Source organism: Pelophylax lessonae, assembly GCF_965119305.1.
Source record: "Pelophylax lessonae genome assembly, chromosome: 3".
Lineage (NCBI taxonomy): Eukaryota > Metazoa > Chordata > Amphibia > Anura > Ranidae > Pelophylax > Pelophylax lessonae.
In genome coordinates this window covers 341,729,527-341,742,962 of record NC_138770.1, presented here as the reverse complement: position 1 = coordinate 341,742,962, position 13,436 = coordinate 341,729,527, and the positions used below count along the sequence as shown (strand labels likewise).

Sequence of the window (13,436 nt, the reverse complement as noted above, 5' to 3'; positions counted from 1 at the left end):
CCCCCCCCCCATTCACTGGCCAACCCAGAATTTAGGTGGAAAAAGCTGATTTTACTCCCCTTGGTTTTTATGAGCAGTTTTTCACTGAAGATCTGTACAGATCTATTGTGGACCAAAGCAATTTATATTCCAATCAATTTATTACTGCAAACCCAAATTTGACCCTTGCCAGAAAATGTGTATGGAATGGTATCACTGTTTCTGATATTAGAACCTTTCTGGGCCTATCCCTCATCATGGGCATTTCTAAAAAGAGTGAGTTGCAGTCATATTGGTCCAATGACCCAATTCATCATATGCCCGTGTTCTCTGCTGCCATGGCCAGGACTAGATACGAGCAAACCTTGCGGTTCATGCATTTCAATGACAATTAACTCTGTCTGTCATCCTCGAGGTGACCCAAAATATGACCAGCTCAACAAAGTTCGGCCCCTCGTAAATCACTTCAACCAAAAATGTACAGTCTTTTATACATAGGGAGCAGCGGCAAGATTGTTTGGGACTTGGTGTCACCCTTTTTCGAAAAGGGGTACCATTTATGCATGGACGATTATTACACAGGTGTGCCACTTTTTAGTCACCTTTTTGCTTCTGGAATTTACGCATGTGGCACCGTGCGACCTAATCGCCGGGACTTCCCCCAAAGGCTTGTAGATGCCCGACTTAGACGGGGTTGAGAGACTGCATGAAGTGTAATAAATTGCCTACAGTGAAGTGGAAGGACACACGGAATGTTTTTGTTCTGTCTGCCATTCACGCAGATAAGACAATCCAAATTACAACAGCGACTGGTGTTGAGAAGCCACACTGTGTCCAAGACTACAACCTTAACATGGTAGGGGTGGACTTCAATGACAAGATGATAGCGCTGTACTTAATTGCCCGTAAGACCAGACACTGGTACAAAAAAGTGTCTGTATACTTATTCCAATTGGCTCTGCTGAATGCTTGTGCGCTATACAAAATGTCAGGAAGAAGTGGATCCTTCCTAAAATTCCAGGAAGAGATCATCACAGCCCTTCTGTATCCAGAAGGTGCTGTGGCTCAAATTAATAATCCAGATGCATTGAGCTGGCTGCATGAGAGGCATTTTCCAGATGTCCTCCCTGGTACCTCTACCAAGAGCACCCCAAAGAAGATGTTGTGTCTGTAGAAAACGCGGATATTGGCGTGACAGTCGCTTTTTTTTGTCCCTCCTGTCCGGGCCAACCTGGTCTCTGCATCAGGGGCTGTTTCCGTCGCTACCACACGCTAATGGAGTATTAGTATAGGGAACAGCACGACAGTCTAGGGCACACTTTCATACAGGGTATCGAAAGATGATATATGGCTATCGCAGTTTGAGAGACCCTAGCCCGGAACATTTAAATATATTTTACAGTTCCGAAAAAAGTGTAAAAAAAAAAAAAAAAGTTAAAAAATAAAAAAGCCAAAAATAGTTGTTCTTTTGAGTTAATTTTCTGTTCTTACTGTTTTACCATACTTTATAATATATTGCACTACTGTAATCTTTTATTGTTACTGGTTTTCATTGTTGACCATAGTTTGCTTAGCAGATGCTGCCATTCTACTGTTTTAATGTACTGTATACAATTATATTGTAATATTTTATTGTTACTGTGTTTTATTGTTAACCATTGTTTGCTTTGCAGGCATGTCCATCAGCTGCAGCACTGATTTGTTTATCCTGACTACAACAGCGTTTGCTTTCAGCATATACGTAAATCAATGATTACAGCACTGTAGGAGGTGATTTCACCAGCGCAGTTAAAAAAAAAACGCATATATGGCGAAGTTTAGGGGATGGGGTAGACACAGAGGGTGGATCTCCCCTATGCTTCGTAATATTTTTTTTTACACTTTTCTTGGCAGAGATTTCCTTATCTATATCGATCAATGTGAATGGAGAAACCTGGGAAGGTTTTTTTTTTTTTCGTTCATGGGCTGAACGACAAAAAAGAACATTGCATGTATGCCCATCATTAGAAGTGGGTGAATGCTGGGAGATCTAATGGTGGGGAATACCACACACTTTCTGGCAAAGATTTCTTCATCCACATCGATCGATGTGAATGGAGGAGTCTGTTAGGTTCTCTTTTTTCGTTTAGCCCACAGGCTGCATGAAAAAAAAAAACCTTACAATATATGCCCAATGCAGAATGACTCAAATCATCTCTATGGCCAAAGATACCAGAAGCTATGAGCATTTTATCACTTAATTTTTGTCAGGTATAAAACGCACCGTTTTTAAATTTGGAAAGCATCTTATCACACTGATCTTGGTGTGGTCAAATGCTTTAAGGGCAGAGGAGAGATCTAGAGTCTAATAGACCCCAATTATTTTAAAAAAGAGTACCTGTCACTACTAATTGCTATCATAGGGGATGTTTACATTCCCTGTGATAACAATAGAAGTGATTAAAAAAAAAAAAATGAAAGGGACGGTGTAAAAATAAAATAAAAAAGAAATATGTCATATGTAAACAGCAATTGCACCATACATGTGAGGTATCACCGTGAACGTCAGATCAAGGGCAATAATTCTAGCAGTAGACCTCTTTTGTAAATCTAAAGTTGTAACCTGTAAAGGGTTTTAAAAGCTTTTAAAAAATGTACGTCGTTTGTCGCCACTGCATGTCATGTTTGTTATCTCTGTACTCAGCATAAGATCATATTTTATACTTTACCAAACAATTGGGCAATATATTGTGTATTTGTGCATTAAGTTTCAAAAAAGTGCTTTTTTTTCCCAAAAAAATTGTGTTTGAAAAATCTCTGCGTAAATACTGTGTGACAAAAAAAAATTGCAACACCCACCATTTTATTCTGTAGAGCCTCAACTTTTAAAAAAAATATACAATGTTTGGGGGGTTCAAAGTAATTTTCTACTAAAAAAAAAAAAATTCATGTCAACAAAAAGTTTTAGAAAAGGCTTGTTCTTCAAGTGGGTGATGTGTGGCATAAGCTTTTAATATTGGGCATAAAATGCCAGGACAGTTCAAACACCCCCAAATGACACCTTTTTGGAAAGTAGACACCCCAAGCTATTTGCTGAGAGGCATGTTGAGTCCATTATAAGTGTGTACCCGCGCTAAGGAAAAAAATTCTCAGTGTGAATACAATTACAACTAAGTATAAAGAGCTGCTGCTGATTACAAAGGTATTGACCTCTTGAACTGATGGTATAATGGTTAAAATCAGCGCTGCTTACATCAGATCATATCTAAATAAAAGCAATACTTCAACAATATTCCATGAAGTGCGGTACATAAATAATATATAATCCATCAAATAGGTTACCCCAGCTTCTGAAGACGCTCAGTGGGAGGGACAAAACGCATATGACGTTATTTCTGATGGTTGGAACGCACGCCACGGCAGCATCCACCACAACTATCACTGCCTGATATTGCTTTTATTTTTGTCAGTGCATTCATTTTTATGTTTTAAATAAATGAAATGGTTTTACACTATGAGAATTCTTTTCCCATTTATACAATTATATGTTGCTGAGAGCCTGGTAATGGTAGAAAAAGGAGTGATATCCTAACCGCATACTACATTATGTGAATATTATTTATCCTAACTGCATAACTGAGCCCATGAACGAAAGGAGGAGGAGGAGAATATATGCTGGTTTATATCTTATTGTTGGTGAGTAGGGATCCAGAAGGGGAGCACTGAGTGACACTGCATTCACCTGCATATGTATCGTGCACTGTCACTTTGAAAGCACGGAAGGACTATCTACCAATTTATGCGCTGTCACTTTGCAAGCACTAAAGGACTATTTATTTATGCACTGCACTTTAATTTGATGAATTGATTATATATTATTTATGTATAGCACTTTATGGAATATTGTTGAAGCATTGATTTTATTTAGATAAGATCTAGTGTAATGCCAAGATAGCACAAAACCCCCAAAAGACCCCTTTTCAGAAAGTGGACACCCCAAGATATTTGCTAGGAGGCATGGTGAGTATTTTGCAGCTCTCATTTGCTTTGGAAATTGACGAAAGGACAGAAAAATGTATTTTTATTTTTTTTTAATTTTCAAACTTTGTGACAAAAAGAGAGGTCTTCAAAATACTCAACATGCCTCTCAGCAAATAGCTTAGGCTGTCTACTTTCCAAAAAGGGGTAATTTAGGGGGGTTTTGTGCTATCTTGGCATTTCATGGCCTTCGAAACTGTGATAGGTAGTGAGGAGTGAAATCAACAATTTACGCCCTTAGAAACCCTGAAGGTGGTGATTGGTTTTCGGGGTCCTGTACACGGCTTAACTGCCAAAAAGTTTCTCACATTGGGGTATCCCCATACTCAAGAGACGCAGAAGAATGTATTTTGGGTGTAATTCCACATATATCTATGGCATGTGTGAGCAATATATCATTTCAATGACAACTTTATGTAAAAAAAGTATATATATATTTTTTTTGTCCATTTTCAGACACGTGTGACAAAAACAAATACATGTTCAGTGGGCTCAACATGCCTCTCAGCAAATTCCTTGGGGTGTCTACTTTTCAAAAAGGGGTAATTTGGGGAGGGGGGGGGGGGGTTGTACTGCCCTATCATTTTGGCACTTCAAGAAATGAATAGGCAGTCAGAAAGTAAAATCTGCGTAATTTCCAGTACATTTGTCGTACTTTGAAGACACTATAACTTTTGCGCAAACCAATAAATATACTTTTTTTTAGATGATTTTTTTATCAAAGACATGTAGCTGAATACATTTTGGCCTAAATGTATGACAACAATTGAATCAGTTGGACATTTTTTAAGATAAAGTAGAAAATGTAATTTTTTTCTCAAAATTGTTGGTCTTTTTTTCGTTTAAACCGCAAGAAATAAAAATCCCAGTGATGATCAAATACCACCAAAAGAAAGCTCTATTTTTGGGGGGAAAAGGACTAAAATTTTGTTTGACTACAGCATTGCAGTGCCAAATTGCAAAAAATGACCTGGTCATTAAGGGGGTAAAACCTTCTGGTTTTTAAAGCGGAGTTCCAGCCTTTTCTGTGTTTATTAAAAGTCAGCAGCTACAAAAAGTGTAGCTGCTGACTTTTAATAAACACACACTCACCTGTCCCACAGTCCAGCGATGCGGCCGCCCGAAGCCTCGATCCTCTCCCTCTGTTTTTGGCGGCGCCGGCATCACTGGTGTGGGCACCCGGCTGTGACAGCTTGCGGCTTCACAGCCAGGTACGCACTGCGCATGCGCGAGTTGTGCTGCGCGTCTTGATTGGCCGGCAATCTTCTGGGACCTCTGACTTGTCCTAGAAGATTGCAGGGAGGGAGGGGGAGAGGAGAACTTCCGCTCAGGTCGCCGCGGCGCTCCGAGCGGAAGTGGGAGCGGTACCTGTCAAACTAGGTACCCCCCCCCAAAAAAAAATGACATGCCAAATGTGGCATGTCAGGGGGTTGGGACTACCTAAAGTGGAAGATCCACTTTTGGGTGGAACTCCGCTTTACGTGCAAGCTGGTCTTTGAGTAAAAGCAGTCTTTGAGCTCCATTCAGTAATTTTTCTTTGGCAGAGATGATGTAATCAGTTTGCCATAAGCAGAAAGAAGGTTTTCCTTGATCTCTTTTTCCCTAGTGATTTAAATCTTTCTGGCCTCCCTTTTCTCAGATGCCTGTCCTTCAGATCTCTAGGCAGAAGAGCAGTACATATGGTCTGAGAGAGACATACCTGCTTCTTCCTCTTCCTCCTCCTCCATTGAGAAAAGTTCTTTCACTGATTACACTGTCTGTATCATGATCTGTGAATGGAGGGGAGAATCCTGATCAAACTCTCCCTCATTCACAGATCGTGTTACAGGCAGTGTAATCAACTAAAGTACTTTTCTCAATGGAGGAAGCGGAAGAAGCAAGTTTATCCCCCTCAGACCATTTGTACTGCTCTTTTGCCTGAAGACCTGAAGGACAAGCATCCCTTCAATGACGATTTCTCCAGGATCCAACTGCCTGCACAATGTGGGACATACCTAGTTATGGGTAATGATGTGATTTATTCAATACGTGGGGTTTTTTTAGTTAAACTTCCGCTTTAATAGACCAAAAAGGAGCAAATAATGGTTAATTGTTATGGCTTACTTACTTACACTTTAGCTATGATCCTCTGCATTACTTCTTCTGTAATGCTGAGTGCACTTAGCTTCCAGTAGGCGCAGTAAGGTTCAGTGCAACCTTACAGAAGAATGTACTGTCTATATGTCACTGTAGAAGTCACTTGTTCATATAAGAATTGCAGGTATCATAAACATACTCTGATTATAGATCGAGGATAAAGTAAGCCAAGTGTACATTGAATTCTTGTTTTCACCATATGAATATTTCAAAGCTTTGGATGTCTTCACAGAGATTCTTTTCTTGTGATGTATACAGGGGTCAACATACAGTGACACTTTCCTGAAAGCTAGAATATACATAGTTTAGCAAACTGGCAATGTGCATTGACAACCGCATGCAGTAATGAGCAATTATTACTATGGTGAACACACACCCTGTGCATGTTCCCCTTAGCTTGCTTTATTAGCAGTAACAATAATTATTTTTGTTGCCATCTGTTGCCCAGCCTTCTCAGATCAATGCTTCTGGTTAATTTGTATGGCTTTTTGAGGCTGTTACTATTTGGATTATATTACACACTTTGAATAATATAATATTATTATATTTTTAGAATGTATTATTTTATGCTGGATCTGTCCCCTGCCATCTCTAAGACTGAGAACCGAGTGATCAAACACGGATCGCTTGGTTCTCAGGGCTCCCTGAGCAGAGAGCGGGTGACTGTTAGTCACTGCTGTCTGCTCTCCCCCCCCCCACTCACTGGAGGGCTGGGCTTTGGAGGGGGCAGGAGCAGCCAGCATAAGCTCTCAGCGTCTGGCTGAGAGGCTGATCTTGGTGCTGTCCAGGCATGTGGACGGATCCTGACCATATGGTCGCAGTCTTTCCTGGGCCTGGACTTGTTCTGTTATGTCAGCTGACAGCGGGCATCAGTCTGCTGAAAACGGGTCACAGAAGTGCAGAATTAACTACACTGCTGTGATCTACAGGAGAAGCTCTGGCTATACTTCTTTAAGTAACCTGAATGAATCCACCAAGAATTATGTGAAAGTAAGCATTTTTAGTCACTGGAGGATATTTCTCACCACATTTAATTGATGTGAGCATACTGAATGGTAAATCTCTCCAATGGCTTTGACATATCTTTAGGATCACTGTTTACACCTTTCGTGGTGATGGCTAGGCCAAGTTTAACAGCATCATAGTAGAAGTGAAAAGCTGCGACTTTGTTTTTACCTTGAGTCACTAGCAGGTGTTTTGTTTTTTGTTTTTTTGCTTCAAACATATGCTCTGTAAATGAGAGGATTTACACGTATTCTCCTTTCCTTTGATAAACAGTTCTTTTTTGATCTGTTGGCAAATAGTGCTTCTGTTCTTAAAGCAATGTTCCACCCTGAAAAAATGTTTTACCTAAAAATACCCCCCTGGGACAGTCAGGGCTAGTGCATTTAAGCAACAATATCCTCTGAACTGTCCCCTGTTCCACCTACTTTTTACAAGAAATACTTACCTTGAAAAAGTCTTGTCCAGCGCTGCCATCTCAGGTGTGGGCAGCTGAAGCAAGAGCGTCCTCTTCGGTGACGTCGGGAGTCCCAGAATGCCCTGCTCGTCACTGCCAGTGCAGGCGCGTCATCCCTGCACAGCTTCTGAGCATGCCCAGAAGCTGTTCAGAAGGGAATGATGCGCCTATCCCGGAATTGAAGAGCAGGGCCGGTGCAGGCGCATTGACTCCTGGGATCGATTACGCTCATCTCCCAGGAGTCAATGCGAGGAGGAAGTGACAGCGCGGACCGTGTCCGCAGAGGGAGGAAGACGAAGAAAGGTAAGTATATTTTCATTAAAAACAAGGTAAGTGAAAAAAATAAAAATGTAATTATCCAATTATTTTTCAGGTTCATCTAAGCTAGCGGACGGTGAAAAAATAACTTTTAGGGTGGAACTCCGCTTTAAGGAGCATAGAATACTCACAAATCCGGGCAATACATTATATCATGTTAAAATATAAAACCACCTAACTGCATCTTCTGTATCAGTAGTTAGATTTCTGCTCTTGACTCCTGAGGCCTGCACACTTGCCGCAACAGTCACAGTCTCCATTTTGGATTTTTCTTTTATTTACTATCCTAAATAATACAACATGAGGACTTTGAGCTCTCTGTTGGGGGGGGGGGGGGGACAGATCCAGGAACTATAGCAGCAGATTTTATTTTTCTTTGGTGAAGCAATAGCCAGCAGGTGACTCTGACCACCAGCCTCCACTTATTATCCCTATGTAACTAAAATATAGCTTTTTGGATGGAGTGACCTTTTAAGTATTTCATTTGAGGTATAAATCTTAAGTACAGGTCCTTCTCAAAAAATTAGCATATTGTGATAAAGTTCATTATTTTCTGTAATGTACTGATAAACATTAGACTTTCATATATTTTAGATTCATTACACACAACTGAAGTAGTGCAATCCTTTTATTGTTTTAATATTGATGATTTTTGGCATACAGCTCATGAAAGAACAAAATTCCTATCTCACAAAATTAGCATATTTCATCCGACCAATAAAAAAAAGTGTTTTTAATACAAAAAAGTCAATCTTCAAATAATTATGTTCAGTTATGCACTCAATACTTGGTTGGGAATCCTTTTTGCAGAAATGGCTGCTTCAATGCGGCGTGGCATGGAGGCAATCAGCCTGTGGCACTGCTGAGGTGTTATGGAGGCCCAGGATGCTTCGATAGCGGCCTTGAGCTCATCCAGAGTGTTGGGTCTTGCGTCTCTCAACCTTCTCTTCACAACATCCCACAGATTCTCTATGGGGTTCAGGTCAGGAGAGTTGGCAGGCCAATTGAGCACAGTAATACCATGGTCAGTAAACCATTTACCAGTGGTTTTGGCACTGTGAGCAGGTGCCAGGTTGTGCTGAAAAATGAAATCTTCATCTCCATAAAGCTTTTCAGCAGATGGAAGCATGAAGTGCTCTAAAATCTCCTGATAGCTAGCTGCATTGACCCTGCCCTTGATAAAACACAGTGGACCAACACCAGCAGCTGACATGGCACCCCAGACCATCACTGAGTGTGGGTACTTGACACTGGACTTCAGGCATTTTGGCATTTCCCTCTCCCCAGTCTTCCTCCAGACTCTGGCACCTTGATTTCCGAATGACATGCAAAATTTGCTTTCACCCGAAAAAAGTACTTTGGACCACTGAGCAACAGTCCAGTGCTGCTTCTCTGTAGCCCAGGTCAGGCGCTTCTGCCACTGTTTCTGGTTCAAAAGTGGCTTGACCTGGGGAATGCGGCACCTGTAGCCCATTTCCTGCACACGCCTGTACATGGTGGCTCTAGATGTTTCTACTCCAGACTCAGTCCACTGCTTCCGCAGGTCCCCCAAGGTCTGGAATCGGTCCTTCTCCACAATCTTCCTCAGGGTCCGGTCACCTCTTCTCGTTGTGCAGCGTTTTCTGCCACACTTTTTCCTTCCCACAGACTTCCCACTGAGGTGCCTTGATACAGCACTCTGGGAACAGCCTATTCGTTCAGAAATTTCTTTCTGTGTCTTACCCTCTTGCTTGAGGGTGTCAATGATGGCCTTCTGGACAGCAGTCAGGTCGGCAGTCTTACCAATGATTGCGGTTTTGAGTAATGAACCAGGATGGGAGTTTTTAAAAGCCTCAGGAATCTTTTGCAGGTGTTTTGAGTTAATTAGTTGATTCAGATGATTAGGTTAATAGCTCATTTAGAGAACCTTTTCATGATATGCAAATTTTTTGAGATAGGAATTTTGGGTTTTCATGAGCTGTATGCCAAAAACCATCAATATTAAAACAATAAAAGGCTTGCACTACTTCAGTTGTGTGTAATGAATCTAAAATATATGAAAGTCTAATGTTTATCAGTACATTACAGAAAATAATGAACTTTATCACAATATGCTAATTTTTTGAGAAGGACCTGTATATGTTTTTTCCTATACTTTCTATTGTTTGAAGATGTACGGTATTTACTAGTGATTTGGATGCTCTTGTTTTTACAGAGCAACTACAGTCTAGATGTCAATATTGGAAATTCGACAATTTTTCATTCTGCAGACTGCAATGCCAATGCCCCTGAAGGTATGTGTATAAACTTATACAGTGCTGCAGATGGCGGTAAAGTAAATATTTGACTAGACGTCTGTGTTGTGAAGTTTCAAATACAAACTTCTATGATATTGCTTGATGTACAGAGCTAAACATGTGGTTAGATATGGAGTACTGCACTCTATTTGAAAAATTTATGGTTCTGGTTCACTTAGGAGTTAGATGTCCATTCAGTTGTACATAAACAGAAGGATCATTTATCTTTTAATAATTCACTGCAAGAATATTTTTTTTTCCTATGTTACATTTAAACTCACACACAGATTGTTATTTTTTTAGCCATGATGCACATGCCTCGTTTAAAGTGCCAATCCTCTTCTTCTCTGTATATAGATTTAGGGATAGAGACATATGCCTTTATACGTCTTATTCAAAGTCCCACAAAACATCCTTTAGTTCACAGATTGTTATTGGTAGAGGTGGCCTAATAGCCAAACATTATCATAAATAATAATGTACTCAGTGGGACTGATATTCGACACAGCTCTGGAAGTTTCTTCACTAATGGGTTATGTGCGCCCTCTTCAGGAGTAGCTAGGCAGTGAAAGCTGTCACTAGGCACGCCTTTAGGGGCCGTCCTATCCACATGATCCCAGACACACCTGCTCATAGAATCAGTTTCTTGCTGCCTAGCTTTAGGAGTAGGACCTAGGTTCCCTGCTGGGACTTTGGTCTCGGCTTTTATTTCCTTTAAGGAACAGGTCCAGACTGTAACAAAAGAAAACAGACATTGATCCTGAAAGACAGAGATGGAGAGGAAGTGACAAACATTTAAAGTCAGTCTCTGTTTACAGTGTGAGAGAAGCCATACCCACTGCAACCACCTTCTGTCACTTTTTAAGCAAGTAGATTTATGCTTTAACCTGAGAGAATTTGGCTTAGCTTGCTGATGGTCATGGCTTTTTGAAAGTCTGCATAGATCCTTTAAAGGTATGAAGTACATCATTAGAAAAGTCAAAGAATATGGAAATCCAAGAAGAATGAATTGTGGCTGTGCTAAGGCAGTGTTTCTGTTTACACAGCTGACCATAGGTAGATAAAGGATTTATTGGCATATTTGTGGCCATAGTTCTTAACGTGAAGAGCTGATCAGTCTGATTTGTGGGTAGGTGAATAATTTTCCAGCTTTGTTGTTAAGTTAATATTTGATGCAAAGTCAGCAACTGTCTCTGCTGTCCAAAAGAAGATAGACCGGGAAATCTCTTCCATCGCAGCACTGAGACAACAAAGGTCTCAGTTGGAACACATGAAAAGGTCACAGGTTGCAATGGCAAGAAGCAGACTTCCCAGTTGGGATAGGGGGGATCTTATAGTTTTCTCCTGCACAGTGGGGAATTCTCTTTTCAGATTTCTTATTTCAAATAGTATAACCATGATATAATAATTTATAGTATCCAAAAATGGGAAAGATGGCAGTAATTTACACTTCCATTGTTATATCTGTGGCCTTGGATTTCACATTTATATATTAGTTTTTCTTTCCTAGGTTTGACCTTTTAGTCAAACATTTCTTCTATACATCCGAAGAAAGCAGAAACTGCCTAGCTAAAATGTGTATTTCAGAGTTGTACAATATATTTTTGATCTAATTTTAGTTTTATAGTTTTTTTTTCCCAATCAGATTGACTGCTCACCGGATCAGCTATACGTATGGCAATAGGTCAACAAATATAGTAAGAGCATTCTCTTCATGAGCACTTAAACCTGCTCTCAAGAGTCACAAAAGCTTAGTTGTACTCCATCTTGTTGAGCCATATGGTGGATTTGTAGTTCCAGGAAAAGCATCTCAGGGACGTTAATATGTTGTGTGCAATTAAGCTAAATTGGATATTTCTGTTTTCTTGATCCCACTGGGTTTAGTGCTAAAAACATGGTAAAATACTTTGTCTTCTATTTAGGATATTTTTTATTTTTTTTATCACACATTAGCTGGTACAAATATATTTAGCCATTACCATTGTACATCATCTTAGAGAATCTGTCACTTTTAAGATAGAAAAAAATAAAATGTAACATATGGTAGTTTGCCAGGCATTTAAATATGGTTTTTCTTTTTAAATAGGCCTTTTTTTCTATATTTTCACCCAGTGATCCATCCAGTAACAAACTTCCTGTCATGGGGTGGCTTCGCTCTGGATGAAGATGCAACATTGAAACCTTTGGACAGTATTATTGTCATTTAGGGGAGAGGGTAGTATTAGATGCGCTTGCAGATTTTGATGGACTTGACTAATGAACAGGGTTCATACGGTCATTAAATTCCTGGAAAAGTCATGGAATTTTGAAATGGCACTTTCCAGGCCTGCAAAAGTTTTGGAAAATGACTGAACCCCACAAAGTTTTGGAAAAATCATGGAATTGGGAAAGGCACCACTATGGAGCAGATGCTTAAAAAATTTATTGACACATTTTACATGGTGTAAGTGTCCATCTGCATTGGAGGTAGGCGTCCTTCCGGTTCCGCGGTTTTTCCCTGAGACTGGCCAGCAGGCGCCGAGAGATGACACTAGAGAACCAATCAGGGACTCACTTCTGATCAAGGCAGCGGTGAAGCGCATAGTCACTGGAGGGCCGCATGCATGTGATGACGCAGGGGTGTGGTAATCGGTTTCGGAGCACGCATGCAAGAAAAACCATGGACCCGGAAGGACGCCTAACTCCTATGCAGATAGACGCTTACACCATGTAAAATGTGTCAATAAAATGATTAAGCATCTGCTCCAAAGTGGCGCCTTTCTGTCTTTTCTGCCTGTTCATGGGACTGTGGCTTCGGCCTACAAAGATTAAGCGCCACATATTTGTGCAATCTGTGCCATCCACCAGTCCGGCTGCACCTTCATGACTGCCTGAACTAAAGCTTTATCCCCAAGCAGGAGCATCCATTAATCTTCTTTCTCCAGTAGACTAATATAAGAGTAAGCACCGCATTTTTGCAATCCTGCTATCCATACCAGTCCGGCTGCACCTCCATTATGACTGCCTGACCTGAAGCTTTATCCCCAAGTAGGAGCGCCCATTAATCTTCTTTCTCCAGTATATTGGTCAAATTACAATAGTTAACTTTATGGGGGTAACGCAGTTTCAGCTAACGTTAGTGTGTAGCAATGCCAGGGAAATGCAGCTTTAAAAATGTATGGCTTCATGATGAAAAGTATGAGATGTGGCTGGAGAAAGATCAGGACCTGGGATGTGCTAAATGTACACTGTGTCGTAAAATGTTTGACATT

At 40.5% G+C, this 13,436-nt stretch overlaps 1 protein-coding gene across 1 annotated transcript in view; it reads left to right on the top strand.

The window, feature by feature from the left end:
- The window catches only part of LMBRD1 (LMBR1 domain containing 1), a 413,956-nt gene that overhangs the window by 323,996 nt on the left and 76,524 nt on the right, over positions 1-13,436 (top strand). Inside the window, exon 14 of the mRNA XM_082251576.1 lies at positions 10,104-10,182. Coding sequence (XP_082107702.1) covers positions 10,104-10,182 — 79 coding nt within the window. The remainder of the gene's footprint in view (positions 1-10,103; positions 10,183-13,436) is intronic.